This window comes from Staurois parvus, unplaced genomic scaffold (genome assembly GCF_062004578.1).
Source record: "Staurois parvus isolate SC_StPar_1 unplaced genomic scaffold, SC_StPar_1.0 ptg000221l, whole genome shotgun sequence".
NCBI classification, from domain to species: Eukaryota; Metazoa; Chordata; class Amphibia; order Anura; family Ranidae; genus Staurois; species Staurois parvus.
In genome coordinates, this window is record NW_028318017.1 from 74024 (window position 1) to 96256 (window position 22233).

The 22233-nt window shown below is 48.2% G+C and overlaps 1 protein-coding gene across 1 annotated transcript; it reads left to right on the forward strand.

Annotated features, from left to right (window-relative positions):
* The first annotated feature begins 1310 nt into the window (after positions 1 to 1310).
* Positions 1311 to 9529, forward strand: LOC149460701 (uncharacterized). The gene is made up of 2 exons (XM_089679330.1): positions 1311 to 1404; positions 7890 to 9529. Exons 1-2 carry the CDS (start codon positions 1341 to 1343, stop codon positions 9302 to 9304), a joined length of 1479 nt encoding a protein of 492 aa, XP_089535456.1. The 5' UTR covers positions 1311 to 1340; the 3' UTR covers positions 9305 to 9529.
* The last annotated feature ends 12704 nt before the right edge of the window (positions 9530 to 22233 follow it).

The following is a 22233-nucleotide window of genomic DNA, read 5'->3' on the forward strand; positions in this document are numbered from 1 at the left end:
TTCCTCCTGTGAAGTCTGGAGATCATATGACATCACATTGCCTCCACCTCCCTCCCTGATAGAAGAGAGAAAGAAGAAGAAGATTCTAGAAGTCACCAGAGAGATCACTGAGCTGCTGACAGGAGAGGTGAGCGGTGCCGGGAATTCTGGGACATTCTCCAGTAACAGACAAGGGATGTGTCTGGATGGTGACTGTATCATTGTGTGTGTCAGGTTCCTATAAGGTGTCAGGGTGTCACTGTCTATTTCTCCATGGAGGAGTGGGAGTATTTAGAAGGACACAAGGATCTCTACAAGGACGTCATGATGGACAATCAGCCGCCCCTCACATCACCGGGTAAGAGGAGACTTTATTGTAAAGGAGAGAGCAGTACGGAGGATCCACCTAGATCCCCCATCATCTGATAAACACATAGAAACAATGGATTCAGTCAGTGTGTGTGTTTCCTACAGATGGATCCAGTCATGGGAACCCACCAGAGAGATGTCCCCGTCCTCTGTATTCCTGGGATTCCACACAGGAAGGTCACACCATCCCTCACCATCATCAGGTAGATGAGGAACAATCACTGATAGTATCATTAGGATCTGTACATTATCTGCATTGTTACCATTGATGTCATTTTTATTATATATTCAGAGTGGAAACCTGAGAGATCCTAAAGTTGAGGTTAAAGAAGAGATAAAAGAGGAGGAGGATGAGGATGGGGGGATGGAGGTGTCAGAGCTTCTAAGAGAACACAAAGATCTGTACCAGGACACCATGGTGGAGTCATCCAGCTACAGGAACCCACCAGAGAGATGTCCCCGTCCTCTGTATTCCCGGGATTCCACACAGGAAGGTCACACCATCCCTCACCATCATCAGGTAGATGATGACAATTATTGGTAGTTGTGATTTATACACAGCATGTTTGTTACAATGAATGTTTTATTATATCTTTCAGAGTGGAATCCTCGGGGATGATAATATTGATGGTAAAGAAGAGGATAAAGAGGAGGATGAGGAGTATGGAGTGATGGAGGAGTTTTCAGAAGGACACAAGGATATGATGGAGCCACCTAATACCAGGAACCCACCAGAGAGATGTCCCCGTCCTCTGTATTCCCGGGATTCCACACAGGAAGGTCACACCATCCCTCCCCATTGCAAGGTTGGTGGGATGGAGCATCTAGAACATGAATTCATGGAGACAATGTGTGGATATTTTCTGTGACCTTACATTTTACAGATGATATTTTCTCTCATTTCCTTGATTTAGAGTGGAGATCCAATCGATATAGAATTTGAGGTGAAAGCAGAAGAAGAAGAGGCGTATGTGAGGGATGATCAGCAGTCTATGGAGGAGGATGGAATAACGGGGACATTTATAGAGGAGGACACTCCTACAGAGATCAGCACAGGTGGGTCATGAACACTAAATCCATTCCTCCTGAATATATTTATTCAAGATGGCGGCGGGAGCAGACATGCGTTAGGAGCTCCTGCGCTCCTAGCCCCAATCCGCTGCCATCCGGGCCGCAGCGGACCCCAGCGGGGCCCCTAAGACACTCCCGGCCCAGCCCGACCACCAGGGAAGGCTTCTGGACCTTTTCCCGGAGCTCCGGGAATCGTGGCCTACCCGCGCACCTGAAGCCGGGGCCTCAATTTTTGCCGCGGCCGAGCCGCGACCGGACCACATCGCCGGACATCCGCCCGGACTGTCTCCGCTCTGCCCACCGGGTCCCACCGACCTGCCTGCCTGCCCAGGGCCCTCCCCATCAGCCCTGGGTCCTCGTTGACTACCCTGGACCACCAGGAACCGGCACGGCCTCACTGTCTCCCTGGAGCCCTCCCTGCTAGCTCAGGGACCACCCCAGACCGCCCGCTTCCAGCTGCTGACACCCTGCCGCCACCTCGGGGCACCCAGCATCCAACACCCAGCGGCCCTGCCTGGGAACTGCTTTGGGCCTCCCAGTACCCTGCGGGCTGCCCTGCACCAGCCGGCCCCAGACCAGGGACCTTTCCAGGATGCCGCTGCACCTCCGCTACCTGCACCGAAAGGGTAAGCCTCCCCTTTGGGGCACCTACCACTGAACTGCCCAAACCCTATCCAATTCGGCGGAGCCAAGCCTACCACGTGGCCTTACCGCTCCCACCGACGCAGGTCCCCCAGCACCCCCAGTCACTGGCCCACAACATCCACCTGCGCTGCTCACCTCACCCACGGACGCTGAGCCAGACTGCTACTAACCCACTCCACCTCCAGACGTCGGTCCTCACCACCTCCTGCCAACGGCCCCTCTACACCGCCTAACGCCGGTTCCTTCATACACCACCTGATGCCGGGCCCTTAAGCACCATCAGTGCCTCCCGACGCTGAGTCCTCAGCGCCTGGCCCTCAACATCCGCCTGCGCCGGCTCACTTCGTTCACGGACGCTGAGCCTACTACAGCCTACTCCACCTCCAGACGTCGATCCATACCACCTCCTGACGACGACCCTTCCACTCCTCCCGACGTCGGGCTCTTCAGCACCCTCAGCGCCTCCCGACGCCAAGCCCTCAACACCTGGCCTCAACTTCTCCGGTCTCCAAGCCGCCAGCATCACCAGATGCCGCGCCTACTGCACCCCAGACGTCGCGCCCTACGACCCCTCCGCTCAACGAACCACCACATCCACTGATGACGTGCCGCCGCACCCACGGACACCAACCTACTTCACCCGCAGACTACTACCAACCAGCTGCTATCCTTGCTGCCCTCCACTCTCCCTCTCCCCTCCCAGAAGAACTCAATAGTCTCCTCCACAGCGCTTCAGACGCTCTGCTTCACCATCCCGGACTTGCACCCCCTCACCTCCCACGGCATTTCGGACACTTCGCTTTGCCATCCCTGACCAGCACCCCTTCACCCCCCTGACCTTTCCAGCACCCCGCTCACCCCAACATGCCGCCCACGCTCCTCCTCCTCGTCCTCCTCTCCTCCATCCTTAAAACCGCCTCCCTCTACCCGCCCACCCCCACTAAGCAGCTGTATATCGCCCCCTCGCTTCTCCCCTCTCCCCATTACGGCACCCACCACCTCCTCCTGCTACTCCACTTCCCCGCTGACCCACTTGCCACCACGTCCAGACCCACACGCTCCTACACCTCCCGTTCCCATGCCACCTTCCTCACCCTCCTCCTTCTCATATCAGCTGGGGACATCTCCCCGAACCCTGGCCCCTCACCACCTCACCCCCCCCCTAGAGCCCCCCTTGCTCACGCCAGCCGACGCAACTGCCTCAACCTCATACATGCACCCCTCCTCCCCATACCTATCCCCCCTCTCTCGTTTGCACTCCTGAATGCTCGTTCGGTTTGCAACAAACTTACCGCCATCCACGACCTCTTCATCTCCCGCTCCCTAAACCTCCTAGCAGTCACCGAAACCTGGGTACAGGCCACCGACTCCACTTCCCCTGCGGCACTCACCCATGGAGGTCTCATCTGGACCCATTCGCCAAGACTGAGCGATCGCAGAGGTGGCGGTGTTGGCCTGCTCCTTTCACCGCTGAGCACCTTCCAGGTCCTCCCTAACCCACCCTCTCTATCCTTCCCCTCCTTTGAGGCGCACTGCATCCGACTCTTCACCCCCACCCCCCTAAGGATCGCAGTGATCTACAGACCTCCTGGGTCCATACCCCACTTCCTGGACAACTTCGCCGCCTGGCTCCCCTTCTTCCTCTCCTCTGAGCTACCGACCATCATCCTCGGGGACTTCAACATCCCCATCAACGACAACAACCCGGCCACTTCCCAATTCCTCCACCTAACCTCCTCCTTCGCACTCACACAGCACACTCAATCCTCCACCCACATCGGAGGGAACACCCTGGACCTCGTCTTCTCCCACCTCTGTACCCTCAACCAGTTCTTTAACACCCCCTTCCCTCTCTCTGACCACCACCTCATCACGTTCTCCATCTCCCCTTCCCCCAACTCCCCCTCCCCAAAAACGCCAAACCATCACCAACCGCAATCTCCGCAACCTGAACCCGGCCCCCCTCCACTCGGCTGCCGACTGCCTACATGACAGCATCCTCCCACTGTCATGTCCTGACCTAGCCACCACCTTGTACAACGACTCACTGTCAGCTGCCCTAGACTCTCTGGCACCCCTAACCACACGCATCATCAAACCCAGACCGCTCCAACCCTGGCAGAATGACAGCACTAAACGCCTCAAACGTCGCAGTCGCGCACTGGAGAGACTGTGGCGCAAAACCAGGTTCCCTCACGCATTCTCCCTCTACAAATCTGCCTTCCTCCCTTACACCTCCTCCCTCCACGCCGCCAAGCAGGCCTACTTTGTTAACCTAATCAACACCCTCTCCACCTGCCCTCGCCGACTCTTCTCCACCTTCAACTCCCTGCTCTCTCCCCCCCCTCCTCCACTCAGTACCTCTCTCACCGCCCACGTGATTGCCACCCATTTCCGTAACAAGATTGACACTATCCGTAAGGACATTGTCAACTCGCAATCTACCTCCCCACCTAGCCTCCCCACCCCCATCACCCCTTCTTCTCCCCCCTCCTCTGCCCTCACAACCGCACTGCCCTCCACCGCTCCCAAGGCCCCGCCCACCGTAACCCCCCCTGCACTGCACTCCCTCAGCCCTGTCACTACTGAGGAAATCGTCATGGTCCTCTCAGAAGCCCGCCTCACTACCTGCCCCCTGGACCCTATCCCCTCTCAACTCCTCCGGTCACCACCCTCTTCCCTCATCCACTCCCTCACCCACATCTTCAATCTCTCCCTCTCTACTGGCGCATTCCCCTCCCCCCTAAAGCACGCACATATCACCCCCATCCTCAAAAAGCCCTCCCTGGATCCCGCAGACCCCAACAACCTCAGACCCATCTCCCTGCTGCCACTCACCTCCAAGCTCCTTGAGCGCATAGTCTACTATCGCCTAAGCGCCCACCTTATTGACAATAACCTCCTTGACCCATTACAGTCCGGCTTCCGTCCCCTACACTCCACCAAAACCGCCCTCCTCAAAATCACTAACGACCTACTTACCGCCAAAGCCAAGGGCGACTACTCTGTCCTCCTTCTCCTGGACCTCTCTGCGGCCTTCGACACAGTCGACCACTCCCTCCTCCTTAATAAACTACTCTCCCTTGGCATCAGAGACACCGCTCTCTCCTGGTTCTCATCATACCTATCCCGACGCTCCTTCAGCATCACCTACAGTGGTACCACCTCCCCCTCCCTCCCCCCCTCTGTTGGGGTCCCCCAAGGCTCTGTCCTTGGACCCCTTCTCTTCTCCATCTACACCTCCTCCCTGGGCAAACTCATACACTCCCACGGCTTCAACTATCACCTCTACGCTGACGACACCCAAATCTACCTCTCCACCCCTCTCCTCACCCCCACTATCTCCGTCCGCATCACTCACCTCCTAAACGACGACATCTCAGACTGGATGTCGCTCCATTTCCTCAAGCTTAACCTCTCCAAAACCGAGCTCCTCATCTTTCCCCCTGCCCACACCCCCCCCAGCCTATCCATCATCACCACCAACACCACTATCATTCCCGCCCAGCAAGCCAAAGTCCTTGGCGTCATTCTGGACTCGAACCTCTCCTTCCTCCCTCATGTCAAATCACTTGCAAAAACATGCAGGCTCCATCTCCGCAATATTGCCAAGATACGTACCTTCCTCACCCCAGACACCACCAAACTTCTTGTACACTCCCTCATCATCTCACGCCTGGACTACTGCAACTCCCTCCTCACCGGCCTACCCCAGTGCAGGATCTCCCCGCTCCAGACCATCCTGAACTCAGCGGCCAGACTCATCCACCTCATCACCCGCTCCGCCTCTGCCACCCCCCTCTGCCTCTCCCTCCACTGGCTCCCGATTGCCCAACGCATCAAATTTAAACTTCTAATCCTGACCTACAAAGCCGTTCACAACGCTGCCCCTGACTACCTCACCAACCTGATCCCCAAGTACCACCCTACCCATACCCTTCGCTCCTCACAGGACCTCCTTCTATCCTGCTCCCTGGTCTCCTCCTCCCATGCACGACTGCAGGACTTCTCCAGGTCCTCCCCTATCCTCTGGAACTCACTGCCCCAATCCATCCAACTGTCGCCTTCCCTCCCCACATTCAGGCGCTCCCTCAAAACCCATCTCTTCAGGGAAGCCTACCCCACCTAACGGCCATCCTCCCTCATTCCTCCCACCACTTCATCCCCCTCAGCCACTTCATTCCCCTCAGCCACTTCCTATTGTTCCACTACCCCCTCCCTCCTAGATTGTAAGCTTGAAAGAGTAGGGCCCTCTTACCCCTCGTACGCTGTCTGTTTTTGTGGTACTGGTTCATGTATTGTCCCCCCTATTGTACAGCGCTGAGCAAACCCTTTGGCGCTATATAAACTCCATGTAATAATAATAATAATAATTCCTCCACCCATACTGCTCACTGATTGGTCCAGAGTAGGGCGGGTACTGGGTGATATCAGCCTGTAATCCCCTGGTCACTTTCCTGAGCTGTGTTCCCCGTCCTGTATTCCTGGATTTCTCTCGGATAATCTTCCTTCTCTGTGCTGCAGACACAATTTATGTCTCTAGACTGGATTTATGGAGGTTCTGGGGTTCAGCCGGCAGCAAAATGTTCATTTTTACTATAAGCATTGCATAATTGACTGGGGTCTCCTGCCTTGTGCCTGACTCTTCCAGGGGACCTTCTCTGTTATCTGCTGGCTGTGCCGGGTGGAGGGATATGTCTGTAGTGTCTCAGACCCAAGTCACTGAGTGCAGTCTCAGGAGATGGGAGACAAGCAAGCCTTTAAGGACCTTTAATTACTGAATACCAATATTATGAGTCCTGACCCTTACACTATATAATTTATATTGTACATTACATCCTCCTGACCCCTGCACTATATACTCTATGTTGTACATTACATCCTCCTGACCCCTGCACTATATACTCTATGTTGTACATTACATACTCCTGACCCCTGCACTATATACTCTATGTTGTACATTACATACTCCTGACCCCTGCACTATATACTCTATGTTGTACATTACATACTCCTGACCCCTGCACTATATACTCTATGTTGTACATTACATACTCCTGACCCCTGCACTATATACTCTATGTTGTACATTACATACTCCTGACCCCTGCACTATATACTCTATGTTGTACATTACATACTCCTGACCCCTGCACTATATACTCTATATTGTACATTACATACTCCTGACTTCTGCTCTCCCCCTCCCCCCACTGCTATATATACACATAGTATGGATTCTCGTTTGTTCCCCCCATTTCCTCCCAGCTGGACATTTTATATCGGATGATGTGATTGGAGCACAGACTGTTACATGGTGATAATAATGTGATAACATCCTCCAACTTTGGACCCTTAAACAGAAAGTGATAATGAGGGAGGAGTCAATACCCCAATGATGGTGGTCTTCAGGATCAGTCCAGTCTTCATCTTGGTTGTTCTCCCCCCATCCTCACTCTCTGACCTCTGGTGGGGCTCAGCCCCGCTGTTCTTCATGACTAAATCATGGAGTAAATAAGGAAGTGCAGTACTTCTTGTGTTGGGAAGATGGCGATGAGTGATAGAGGGGGTGGGAACCCTCGTCCTATAATCCCCTCATCACTGTCCCTCCTATAAAAGACAGTTCTGGTTGTTTCCTCACTCTCTGACTAAGGTCCATGAATAAAGAAATGACCTGGTAGGAGATCAGAGGAGCCATTTCCTAGTTCCCTTGAGGGTGGAATTGTAAGCTCCTCAGAGACCAAGCTGCCTGATGTGGGCGGAGTCCTGGTTTGGGGGAACCAATCAACTCCTGTCTAGTAATCCTCTTTGTCTTTGTATTTTAGTCCATGGCCGGGAGATGAGGAAAACCTCCGAGGATTGTCTCACTTTGTCTGCAGACTGGAAAGTAGAAGATGAGGACATCACACAGTATAGTCCAGGAGAAAACCCGGCTCCCACCAATGTCCATCCGGCACCACCCAGTGTAGATGGACCATCGGATTCCTCGTATCCTGAGGAACCTCAGACTGTGCGGGACCGGGCCGGCCTTCCAACAGGGAAGAGCTTCTCCTGTACTGAGTGCGGGAAATGTTTCAGTTATAAATTCAGTCTTAATGTGCATAAAAGATCTCACACGGTGGAGAAGCCGTATTCCTGTACTGAGTGCGGGAAATGTTTTTCAGTGAAGTCCAGTCTTTACAAACATCAGAGATCTCACACGGGGGAAAAGCCGTATTCCTGTCCTGAGTGCGGGAAATGTTTTCCAGAGAAGTCCAATCTTTACAGACATCAGAGATCTCACACAGGGGAGAAGCCGTATTCCTGTCCTGAGTGCGGGAAATGTTTCAGTTCTATATCCCATCTTAATGTGCATAAAAGATCTCACAAGGAGGAAAAGCCGTATTCCTGTCCTGAGTGCGGTAAATGTTTTTCAGTGAAGTCCAGTCTTTACAAACATCAGAGATCTCACACAGGGGAGAAGCCGTATTCCTGTCTAGAGTGCGGGAAATGTTTTTCAGAGAAGTTCAATCTTTACACACATCGGAGATGTCACACAGGGGAAAAGCCGTATTCCTGTCCTGAGTGCGGGAAATGTTTTTCAGTTAAGTCCAGTCTTTACAAACATCAGAGATCTCACACAGGGGAGAAGCCGTATTCCTGTCTAGAGTGCGGGAAATGTTTTTCAGAGAAGTCCGATCTTTACACACATCAGAGATCTCACACAGGGGAGAAGCCGTATTCCTGTCTAGAGTGCGGGAAATGTTTTTCAGAGAAGTCCAATCTTTACACACATCGGAGATGTCACACAGGGGAAAAGCTGTATTCCTGTCCTGAGTGCGGTAAATGTTTTTCAGTTAAGTCCAGTCTTTACACACATCAGAGATCTCACACAGGGGAAAAGCCGTATTCCTGTCCTGAGTGCGGGAAATGTTTTTCAGTGAAGTCCAGTCTTTACAAACATCAGAGATCTCACACAGGGGAAAAGCCGTATTCCTGTCCTGAGTGCGGGAAATGTTTTTCAGAGAAGTCCAATCTTTACAGACATCAGAGATCTCACACAGGGGAGAAGCCGTATTCCTGTCCTGAGTGCGGGAAATGTTTCAGTTCTAAATCCCGTCTTAATGTGCATAAAAGATCTCACAAGGAGGAAAAGCCGTATTCCTGTCCTGAGTGCAGGAAATGTTTTACAAGGAAGTCTAATTTTTACAAACATCAGAGATCTCACACGGGGCAGAATCCACTTTCCTGTCCTGAGTGAGGGAAATGTTCCTCACTGAAGTCCTGTCTTCCTGTACATCAGGGGTCCCACACAACCCTGGAGGTGTATTAGTGCCTTGAGTGCGGGAAATGTCTTCTAGATGAATGTTGCTGGACATCCCAGCTCTCATCCGGGGAAGAAGCACACCCTGATATACACCTCAGATACAGTTGCAAGAAAAAGTATGTGAACCCCTTGGGATTACGTGGAGTTTTGCATGAATTGGGCATAAAATGTGCTCTGAACGTCATCTAAGTCACAACAATAGAAGAACACAGTCTGCTGAACATAATATTACACAAACATTTGATGTTGCCATGGTTTAATTGCACATAACATGTAAACATTCACAGTGCAGGGAGGAAAAAGTATGTGAGGTCCTAGCTTAATGACTTCTCCCAGAGCTAATTGGAGCCAGGAGTGAGCCAACCTTGACTCCAATCAGTGTGATGATATTGGATGTGTTGCTGACAGCTGTCCTGCCCTTAAAAAACACACACCTGTTTTGGGTTTACTGGTTTCAAGAAGCACTGTCTGATGTGAACCATGCCTCGCAGAAAAGAGCTCTCAGAAGACCTACGATCAAGAATTGTTGACTTGCATGAAGCTGGAAAGGGTTACAAAAGTATCTCCAAAAGCCTTGATGTTCATGTGTCCACGGTAAGACAGACTGTCTACAAATGGAGAAAGTTTAGCACTGTTACTACTCTCCCTAGGCGTGGTCGTCCTGTAAAAATGACTGCAAGAGCACAGCACAGAATGCTGCATGAGGTAAAGAAGAATCCCAGAGTGTCAGCTAAAGACCTACAGAAATCTCTGGCACATGCTAACATTTTTGTTGACACATCTACAATAAGGAAAACATTAAACAAGAATGGAGTACATGGGAGGACACCACGGAGGAAGCCATTGCTGTCCAAAAAGAATATTGCAGCACGTTTGAAGTTTGCAAAAGAGCACCTGGATGTTCCACAGCACTACTGGCAGAATATACTGTGGACAGATGAAACCAAGATTGAGTTGTTTGGGAAGAACACACAACACTATGTGTGGAGAAAAAAAGGCACAGCACACCAACATCAAAACCTCATCCCCACTGTAAAACATGGAGGAGGGAGCATCATGGTTTGGGGCTGCTTTGCTGCCTCAGGGCCTGGACGGATTGTTGTCATTAATGGGAAAATGAATTCCAGAGTTTATCAAGACATTTTGCAGGAAAACGTACGACCATCTGTCCGCCAACTGAAGCTCCGCAGAGGATGGGTGATGCAACAGGACAATGACCCAAAGCATACAAGTCATTCAACAAAACAATGGCTGCAACAGCACAGAATACGCCTTCTGGAGTGGCCCAGTCAGAGTCCTGACCTTAACCCGATTGAAATGCTGTGGCATGAACTTAAGAGAGCGATTCACACCAGACATCCCAAGAATATTGCTACATTAAAACAGTTTTGTGAAGAGGAGTGGTCCAAAATTACTCCAGATCGTTGTGCAGGTCTGATCTGCAACTACAGGAAACGTTTGGTTGAGGTTATTGCTGCCAAAGGAGGGTCAACCAGTTATTAAGTCCAAAGGATCACATACTTTTTCCTCCCTGCACTGTGAATGTTTACATGTTATGTGCAATTAAACCATGGCAACATCTAATATTTGTGTAGTATTATGTTCAGCAGACTGTGTTCTTCTATTGTTGTGACTTAGGTGACGTTCAGAGAACATTTTATGCCTAATTCATGCAAAACTCCACGTAATCCCAAGGGGTTCACATACTTTTTCTTGCAACTGTATACTCCATGGCTGATCTTCATCATGGAAGAAACAGTTGATAAGGAGATGAGAGGCCCCCAAAGACATGGATGAAGTGCAGTAAATGTCGGGGTGCAGAGTGGTCAGTAGATCCTGGAAATGAAGGACACAACTTCAGCCCTTCTTGGGTGTCGGAGTTGCGTTTCCTGATAATGATATAGCGGGTTACAGAGCTAGAAGCCGGGAGAGCCCAGATCTCGTTATCGGGGAACTTTACACAGACAACAAGAACTTCTGAAGTTGATGTCCTTCATTTCAAGGCTCTACAGAACAGTGGTGACCCCGAAGCGTCTCTCTGTCTTCAGTCCATCCTTCTCCCATCCCCCAACAGGAGGGAAGGAAAACTCCGCCCCAAACTAGGGGGGAACTTTCCTCTCATTATTTCCCTTGGCTTCTGTGTGGGTTTGGGTGGTTGGAGGAGTGCGGCACGAGAGGGAACACAGCTTGTTGTTCTATGTCTACATATGGGGTCTGGGTAGAGGGGATCCACCGGAAAATATTTCTACTCTTTGATTTTGTGCAAATCGTTTCTGTTTTCACTTTGAAGGGCGATATTATGTGTGGTTTGTAAAAGGGATTGGCCCAATAGATACCGCCCCACTTAGAGAATAGATGAACTACTATGACCAGCATTCATTCAGCCAAGTCACATGTTGGGATCTTTTCTACAATACTTTGTTATAATAATGGAACACGTTGTGTATTGTATTGTACACCAATAATAATGACTCCGCCCCCACATTCCAGACAAGGGATCTTCCTGACCAATCAGATTCCTTCCTTTGTTATTTCCTGATTCTATGATTACAATCTTGTTAGAAGTAAAACTATAATAAAGAATTTATTGAGTGAAAAGAATTGTGTGTGTCGGGGCCACGATGGGGATCTTTGGGGCCCAAACATTTCTCACAGGAGTCACTTTACAGGTCATCCAGTCTCTGGTTCACCATGAATAATGGCCCAGAGTGCAGGGGTCAGGAGACTACTTCATACAGCCCTGCAAACAACGTGCAGTGCTCAGGAGTTACATCCCAGAGTACAGAGTGTAGTGGTCAGGAGTATGTGATTTCCATCCCAGAGTGCATAGTGTAGTGGTCAGGAGTATGTGATTTACCTCCCAGAGTACAGAGTGTAGTGGTCAGGAGTATGTGATTTACATCCCAGAGTACAGAGTGTAGTGGTCAGGAGTATGTGATTTACCTCCCAGAGTACAGAGTGTAGTGGGCAGGAGTATGTGATTTCCATCCCAGAGTACAGAGTGTAGTGGTCAGGAGTATGTGATTTACATCCCAGAGTACAGAGTGTAGTGGTGAGGAGTATGTGATTTCCATCCCAGAGTACAGAGTGTAGTGGTCAGGAGTATGTGATTTCCCTCCCAGAGTGCATAGCGTAGTGGTCAGGAGTATGTGATTTCCCTCCCAGAGTGCATAGCGTAGTGGTCAGGAGTATGTGATTTACATCCCAGAGTACAGAGTGTAGTGGTCAGGAGTATGTGATTTCCATCCCAGAGTACAAAGTGCAGTGGTCAGGAGTATGTGATTTACATCCCAGAGTACAGAGTGTAGTGGTCAGGAGTATGTGATTTCCATCCCAGAGTACAAAGTGCAGTGGTCAGGAGTATGTGATTTACATCCCAGAGTACAGAGTGTAGTGGTCAGGAGTATGTGATTTACATCACAGAGTGTAGTGGTCAGGAGTATGTGATTTACATCGCAGAGTACAGAGTGTAGTGGTCAGGAGTATGTGATTTACATCCCAGAGTACAGAATGTAGTGGTCAGGAGTATGTGATTTACATCGCAGAGTACAGAGTGTAGTGGTCAGGAGTATGTGATTTACATCCCAGAGTACAGAATGTAGTGGTCAGGAGTATGTGATTTACATCCCAGAGTACAGAATGTAGTGGTCAGGAGTATGTGATTTACATCCCAGAGTACAGAGTGCAGTGGTCAGGAGTATGTGATTTCCATCCCAGAGTACAGAGTGTAGTGGTCAGGAGTATGTGATTTCCATCCCAGAGTACAAAGTGTAGTGGTCAGGAGTATGTGATTTACATCCCAGAGTACAGAGTGTAGTGGTCAGCAGTATGTGATTTACATCCCAGAGTACAGAGTGTAGTGGTCAGGAGTATATGATATACAGTCCTCATACAGAGTGAAGTAGTTAGATGTAGTATGTCATGTACAGCGCACAGTGGGTAAGATCATGTCTTATACAGCCCAGCATTTAGAAGTGGTCATTGGTCAGGAACATGTCATACACGGCTCAGCAAAAGGAGTGCAGTGGTTTGGAACATGTCATGTACAGCCCATCATAGAGTGTAGAGGTCAGGAACATGTCATATACAGCCCTGTGTACAGAGTGCAGTGGTCAGGTTTATATTTTAGGCCTGTGTACAGAGCGCAGTGGCCATGAATATATCATATACAGCCCCGTCTATACCTGACATCACTTCCCATCTGTACCTGACATTACTTCCTGTCTGGGTAGAAGGAAGGTCATCACCTGGTGAAGCTCAGAGGAACTGCAGCTCCAAGAAATATCTCATAGTTTGAACCTTGTTGTTGTTTCCAAATGTTCTCCAATGATCCTTTCCATGTCTGGCAGGTTCCAGGACTCTTCAGAGTGGCAGTGAGGTGATGACTCCGGAACACTCTCTGGGTTCCATCACCAGGCACTGCAATTATACCCGACTGCTGGGAGCCGCCATCTCCTTTCCTACAGTGAAAGTATAATTGTGACAGCAGAGAGATAGTGGGAGGGTGGGATCAGGTAAGTACCACCACTGACCACCAATGCTGGGCTGGGGGTACACTTTATTCTCACTGACACCAACAATGGGGCTTATTTTATCTCACTGACATCAACAATGAAGCTTATTTTATCTCACTGACACCAACAATGGAGCTTATTTTATCTCACTGACACCAACAATGGGGCTTATTTTATCTCACTGACACCAGTGATGGATGTCAATTAAATCATGCCCACGTTGACTGGGTAACTGGAGATCCATGATTGGTGTAGAGGAAAGAGGGTGGAGCTTTCTCTGAATTCTCTAGAATTCTCATCTGTTGACAATTGATGGACTGATCTGAATTCTGTGTGAAATGTATCTGGTTGTTAATGATTGGCTGGAAATCAGGCGGTCACACCCCTAACCGATGACTCCTCATCTGTCGGCAGGTTTCCCCACTGACAGCTGAATGTCCACAAAAGAATTGTCAGCAATTACAAATTGTGGAAAACCCCTCAGAATGTCTCTGAGAAGAAATGATATTTTATCTTCTCTCCAACTCAGACTATATTTGTCTTAGACGTAAGAGGCCCAAAATCCCGAGTCCCTGTCAGGTCTGAGCTCCAGCCGGATACAATCACCTTCTCCACTCACATAGTTTGCTTTTGTAAATGAAGTGAGTACAGAATTGAGGAAAGCGAGGACACCCGGCAACAATGGGATTCTGTCCTATCTCCTGCACCCGGAGCAAATGAACAACATGTACCAGCCTTCCCAGCCCCATCAATGTACACTGTGGAGGCATCTTGTATGTAGACTCTGGATTCAACAAACCAGCAGCCTGGCCATTCAGGAACGTACCATTGTTCAGTTCTGGGGGGGAACAAACATCTCTCATGGAAAGGAGCTCTGGGGAGTCAACAGACCAATCTTTCATCTATACATATGTTTCCATCTATCCACATCACTCCATTCTTTTTCTGGACAAAACCATTATAAATATCAGCGACAGATTTACAAATCTAGGATTTTACAATGAGAACACAATGTCACAAGGGATCTATAAAAGATTTTATCCGGACACAAGATCCCATTGTAAGAAAGGAATTCTGAATATGAACAGCGACTGTTATGTGGGATCCCATTATATTCAGTGCGGGGAAATGTATCTTTTACCACCTTCATGTCCTCCACTCGCCTTCATTTGTGGCCAGTGGATATTTTGAGGCCCCAGGCAAGAACTGGCATCGAGGACCTGCATAAAGACCCTGGCATGCCAGAGGTGGTTTGGGAGCAGCACAGCAACTTGACCATCCCTTTCCTCTATGCTGCTTTTGGGGGGGCACAATTGGTTATTGTTCCTGAATGAACTTTCACTGGATATCGGAGTCCTCATATTTTCAGGAGTCATGTGCTGGCAAACAGTGGAGGCAGTTTGTGTTTTGGTCAAAAATTGAGAGCTGGCAGCCATATCTTACCTTTTTTTTGTGTTTAGTCAAATAAAGACTAATTATTTGTTCCTGAAAAAAGTTTCAGATCCTCTTGATTTCATTCCTGAGACTTCAGATGGCCAGATAATATGCAATGTGATGAAAAGTCAGTGTAATGTCCTCCACATGTAGCTAAAGTCTGTCATAGGAGGACCTACCAGAACAATGCATTCATTTGGAGTGGGCCAGGCCCATACAGTACATCATGGAGGCTTGCTATGAAGGAACATTCACGTTTGGATACTTGAGCTCATGTGGTTTGTTTCCAAATATTTCTGCCCATTGCAGCGTATTGACTATTGCAGCTCAATAAAGATCAGGCATACAGAAAAGTGTACCTTGTCCATAGAATAGCCACTGGGAGGTCCTATCTGGGCACACAGATCTGGCCTATCCATAATTGGGTACATTGGGGAAAATGAGAATTCAGTATGCTTTATGATCAGGTATGCTTTAGTTCATGCTTGTGTAGCGCTCTTTGTACACTCTTTGCAGCTACTGGGGTATGATGGTGCCACCTGTATAGTAATTAGGAGTAGAGTCTTTATATAATCTGTGTGATCAGGACAAGATCTCTAACAAGCACTAGTGCCTCCACTCAATTGGGGCTTGTGGATAACAATTGAAATCCCAACTGAGAAATGTATCATCCACATAGACAGTAATCCACACAGCATTGTATATGAAAGTCCATGTACTGGAGAAATCACATTCAGTGACCATCCAACATAAAGTATCTTCCAAACAGGAACATTAAAGCATTAACAGTGTTTTCTGCATGTCTCAGTGAGGGGAGGCTGCAACACTGACAGTCTGAGCTCTCTCTCTCAGGAAAATCCACACCCCTCTCTGATGACCTCATCCTTAGTCCCCAGAGAGCATAGCAGCCATATTGGAAAAGGGCATAATAGAAGTATACAATGGAAGATGGGCAAAGAAATTATCACATCACTACATTCTCCCCCTGCTGAAAATCCTTCCAACCCGGCATGGATATACAGTGAGGAACAGAAGAATTTGAACCCCCTGTGATTTTGCAAGTTCTCCCACTTCTCCATCATGGAGGGTCTGACATTCACATTGTAGGTGCATTCCCACTCTGAGACAGAATTCAGGAAATCCCATTATATGATTTGTAAAGAATGTATTTGTCTTGCACTGCTGAACAGAAGTATTTGAACCCCTGAGAAGATCCATGTTAATATTTGGTACAGAAGCCTTTGTCTGCAATTACAGAGGTCAGACGTTTCCTGTAGCTCCTGACCAGGTTTGCACTGCAACAGGGATTTTGGCCGATTCCTCCACACAGATCTCCTCTAGATCTGTCAGGTTTCGGGGCTGTCGCTGAGCAACACGGAGTTTCAGCTCCCTCCAAAGATGTTCTATTGGATTTAGGTGTGGAGACTGACTAGGCCACTCCAGAACCTTGATATGCTTCTTACGGAGCCACTCCTTGGTTCTCCTGGCTGTGTGCTTCGGGTCGTTGTCATGTTGGAAGACCCAGCCACAACCCGTCTTCAATGCTCTGACTGAAGCAAGGAGGTTGTTGCTGAAAATCTCACAATAAATGGCCCCATTCATCCTCTCCTTAATACAGTGCAGTCATCCTGTCCCCTTCGCAGAAAAGCACCCCCAAAGCATGATGTTACCACCCCCATGCTTCACAGTAGGGATGTGTTCTTGGGATGCAACTCATACTTTTTCCTCCAAACACGACGAGTGAAGTTTAGACCAAAAAGTTCTACTTTGGTCTCATCTGACCACATGACTTTCTCCCATGCCTCCTCTGGGTCATCCAGATGGTCATTGGCAAACTTCAGACGGGCCTGGACATGTGATGACTGGAGCAGGGGAACCTTCAGACGGGCCTGGACATGTGATGACTTGAGCAGGGGAACCTTCTGTGCAATGCATGATTGGAAACCATGACGGCGTAGTGTTCTACCGACAGTGACCTTTGAAACTGTGCTCCCAGCTCTCTTCATGTCATTGACCAGCTCCTCCCTTGTAGTTCTGGGCTGATTCCTCACCTTTCTTATCATCAGTGATACCCCACGAGGTGACATCTTGCATGGAGCCCCAGTCCGAGGGAGACTGATAGTCGTCTTTAGCCTCTTCCATTTTTTTTAACAATTGCTCCAACGGTTGATCTATTTTCACCAAGCGGCTTGGCAATTGCCCCGTAGCCCTTTCCAGCCTTCTGGAGGTCCACAATTTTGTCTCTGGTGTCATTTGACAGCTCTTTAGTCTTGCCCATGGTAGTAGTTGGCGTCTGACTGACTGTGGGGTGGACAGGTGTCTTTAAAGAGCTCAGACAGGTGCTACTAAGTTAGATGAATGAGTGGAGTAGAGGTGGACTTTTTAAAGGCGCAGTAACAGGTCTTTGAGAGACAGAATTCTTGCTGTTTCTTAGGTGTTCAAATACTTCTGTTCAGCCGTGCGAGACAAATACATTCTTTACAAATCTTACAATGTGATTTCCTGAATTTTTTTTTTAATTCTGTCTCTCAGAGTGGGAATGCACGTACAATGTGAATGTCAGACCCCTCCATGATTTCTAAGTGGGAGAACTTGCAAAATCGCAGGGGGTTCAAATACTTCTGTTCCTCACTGTACACATAAATAAACAACAAAATATAGCAAGTTCACATTGTTGTCGCCTTCTGCAGACCACTTCTCCAGAAGCAATCTATTACAGAGATTAGCTGCAAAGAAAACATGGTTAGTAACAAATAGGCATCATGCTAACCAGTCTAGAATGGGCTGTAATGTCCATCAGAACATGAGGTTGTACAGCATAGTTCTGTACAGCACAGCAGGGTCTTCCCAAGGTGTCATAAGTAAACATTGGTGGAGGTCCTCACACAGGATCTCCTCAAGCCCTCAGGCATTAGTCCAGATAAATCTGGGACTGCACTAGTGGGAAAACTTGGTGCTCCAATCATGCCTGGAACTGTAGGCACAAAGGTTTGGGCTGTTGGTTCAAAAGCAGGAGTAGTTGGGTTCAGACCTCCCCTCTGAGGAAGACCCCCATTAGTAATAGGTGAAGGAGCCTGTACAGGAGACTCTGGTGGAGGTGTAAACCAGTCATTGTCATCACACTGTCCTCCACTGTCTGCACAAGGCACATCATTAGAATCTGTAGCAATATCAGGTTGGGGCTCCTCATCCTCAGTAGCAACTTGTGGTACTGGAAGCAAGTGATTCCTATGCCAGGCTTTGATCCGATCCTCAGGTCTTCGAATCAGGTAGACTGGAATTCTAGGCAGTTTTTCTATAACTTCAAACAACTCATTTCTCCAGCGATCAACTAACTTATGTTTGGCTGAGGGTCCCAAATTGAGAAGAAGCACTTTATCACCAGGTTGTAAGTCTTTGTAATGAACTTTGGCATCTAAGCGTCTTTTATTGGCAGCATTTATTTTTGCAGCATTTTCCTCAGAAATTCGATAGGCCTCTTGTAAACTATGTGTGAGTTGTGCCACATACTGGTAGTGATTTCTATGTTCCAGTCCATCGGTAGACACATGCAACTGAATGTCAATAGGCAGACGGGCTTCTCTCCCAAACATTATTATTATTATACAGTATTTATATAGCGCCAAAGGGTATGCTCAGCGCTGTACAGTAGCAAGGGGGGCAGAACATGAGACAAGACAGTAACAATACAATACACAAGGGGTTCAAGGGCCCTGCTCTTTCGAGCTTACAATCTAGGACATGAGAAAATAAGGAGAGAAACCAGTTGACTCATGTCTGGTACAATTCTAGGCATGTACCATAGCTCCAACATGTCGGCTCCAGGTTTGTTTAGCACCATTAGGGAGGGTACCCAACATATTCAACAAGGTACGATTGAAACGCTCAGGGAGAGCATCACCCTCTGGATGATAAGGCGTGGTTTGGCTCTTGTCCATGTTAAGCAATGTTAACAGCTCTTTAATTAGGCGACTTTCAAAGTCCCGTCCCTGGTCAGAGTGAAGTCGATTTGGCAGTCCATAATGAACAAAAAACTTCTCCCACAACACTTTGGCCACAGTTACTGCTTTTTGATCTTTGGTGGGATAGGCTTGAGCATATCGAGTGTAGTGATCAGTCACAATCAAAACATTTCCCACACCACTGCTGTCATTATCAATACACAAAAAGTCCATGCACACTAAATCCATTGGACCAGAACTTTTCAAGTGTTCCATAGGAGCAGCTCGAGTAGGCAGCGTTTTCCATTGCAGACATCTCACACAACAGCGGCAATAGTCCATAACAGCTTCCCTCATTCGTGGCCAAAAGAAACGGTTTCGGATTAATCCATATGTTTTTTCAACTCCTAGATGCCCATGTTGGTCATGCAAACTTCTCAAAACAGATTTTCTGTAGACTTGAGGGAGCACTAGCTGTCTCCTTCCAGGATGATCATGGAACAAAAGTACCCTATACAAAAGTCCATCGATTATTTTGAGTTCATCCCATTCCTTCAGATAGTAGCTACTCTGCTCAGGTAGGGTTTTTCTCATGTAATTAGGATCTTTGCAGAAAACAGACTCTCTAACATGTCTGATTACTGGATCCCTCATTTGTAGAAGAATCATATCTTTCTTTTGCAGCTGGATGTTTTCTGGTACCCCTAGAGCAGTGGGGCAGCAATACATGTCTGGGATACACTCTTCACCAGCTCCCAATGAGTCAATAACTCGTAAGTCAGAGAAAACAATATTGTCTCCTTGTACAGCAGCTGTAGCACAGTAGGCAGCCACAGCAGGCCCAGGTACTTCCTCCAATTCACTTTCTTCTAAGTTCATTGGCAATCCAGGATTTCTGGAGAGAGCATCAGCCCCAATATTTTTGGGTCCTGGCTTGTACTTGAGAGTGAATTGGTAATTAGACAAGGCAGCAAGCCACCTATGACCAGTGGCATCCAGCTTGGCTGTAGTCAAAACATAAATAAGGGGGTTATTATCATTTCTCACCTCAAACTGAGCCCCATACAAGTAATCATGCAGCTTTTCAACAATAGCCCACTTCAGGGCAAGAAATTCCAGTTTGTGAACAGGATAATTATTTTCTGCTCGGCTTAGACTGTGACTGATATAAGCAACAGGCCTTAGACCTCCTGGGTACTCCTGATGGAGGACTCCTCCTAACCCATCATAGCTGGCATCTATATGCAGAATGTATGGCTTTTGTGGGTCTACATAAGCCAACACTGGTGCTTCTGTAAGGCTTTTTATAAGCTGTAGAAAAGTTTCCTCACAAGCAGAAGTCCACCTATCACTGAAAGGAGTTTTGCTGGTTGTGTCAATACCATGTGTTTCTTTAAGCAAGTCATTAAGAGGCCGATCAGTCTTGGAATAGTCTCTAATGAAGCGGCGATAATAGCCACAAAACCCCAAGAAGGACCTCAGTTCTGTCAGATTTGTGGGATGGAGCCAGGTTACCACAGCCTCCACTTTAGCAGGATCAGTTGCTACCCCTTCTGCAGATACGATGTGGCCCACAAAGTTTACTGAAGAATGGGCAAACTTACATTTGTAAGACCTTCTCTCCTCAAACGAGCAAGCACTTTAAACAGTCTCTGATCATGCTCCTCCAGGGTAGAGCCAAAAACAATTATGCCATCTAGGTAGACAATACATTGAGTGGGACAAAGGTCTCCCAGTGTCCGATCCATTAGATGCTGGAAGGTTGCAGGTGCACCACTAATTCCCTGAGGCATTCTAGCAAACTGGAAAACCCCAGGGGGCAAATAAAAGCTGTCTTTTCTTGATCTTCCTCACTCATTGGTACTTGGTAATACCCGGATCTTAAGTCCATTACTGTGAACCATTTGTTGCCTTGCAGGGCATCAAGAGCTTCCTCAATGCGAGGTAACGTGTATTAATCTGGAACCGTTCACCGATTTAGAGTCCTGTAATCAACATATATTCGCACTCCACCATTTTTCTTTCTGACCATCACTATTGGGGATGCATACGGGCTTTTAGACTCAATAATGATGTTTTGTTCTTTCATTTTGTGCAAGCACTCTCGAACATCATCCAGATCTTTAGGAGGTATGCGCCTGGATCTTTCTCTAAAGGGGGTGCTATCTGTTAGGCAAATACTGCGTTAAATACTTTTAGCACACCCGACATCCATGTCATCAGTAGAGAAAACATCATTGTATTCCATTAGCTGCTCTTCTAGTGCTTGTTTATGCTCTGCAGGACTATCAGCATCATTCAGGTGAAAGTCTAATTTGGTTTCTTTCTCCTCGACCTTGGCAGGGTAAGAGCTAATGGTTTCCACTGGGTAACAATAGGCTACCTCCTGCCAGGCTGGTATTATAACTGGGTATGTGATAACATTCCGAACAGTAACAGCATCCACTCTTGGACATTTTAAATGATAGTACGAGAAAGGAAAGACTATCTCCCAGCCATTCTTTGCAGCCTCTTTCAGATCAGTCTCTAGCAGGAAAAAGCTACCGTTTGCACCCGGTGAAATTTCCACATAAACCCGCAACACTCTCACTCCCCCGGCTGGAAGCTCTATGGGATGCCATGGATTCCCCACACATCCTCCAGGAAGATCAGGAGCAAAAGTTTGGCAGATATTTTGAAGTTCTGGAGCAACAGGCAGTGAAGGTAGAGGAGTATCCTGTTGTGGCTGAAGAAATCTTATGAAAGCAGCCTCAACGGCTTCAACATTGGAACCCACAACCATAGGAGCAGACTCGCTACCCCCGGGTGGAGGGCTCACATAGGCAATGACTTTAAGTGGGGGATCCTCATCAGCTGTCACACCAGGAATGCGAAGCTCAACTTCTAGACAACCATCCATAAAAACAGGATTTTCTCCCACACCATAAACAGGCATAGTGTCCATAGGTTTCAATGGGAGGTGGCTTAAGTGTTG

Coding starts and splice junctions, on each gene's coding strand:
- LOC149460701 (XM_089679330.1), top strand. CDS start 1,341: ATGGAGGAGGATGGAATAACGGGGACATTTATAGAGGAGGACACTCCT. Junction 1,405..7,889: donor TCCTACAGAGATCAGCACAG/GTGGGTCATGAA, acceptor TTTGTATTTTAG/TCCATGGCCGGGAGATGAGG.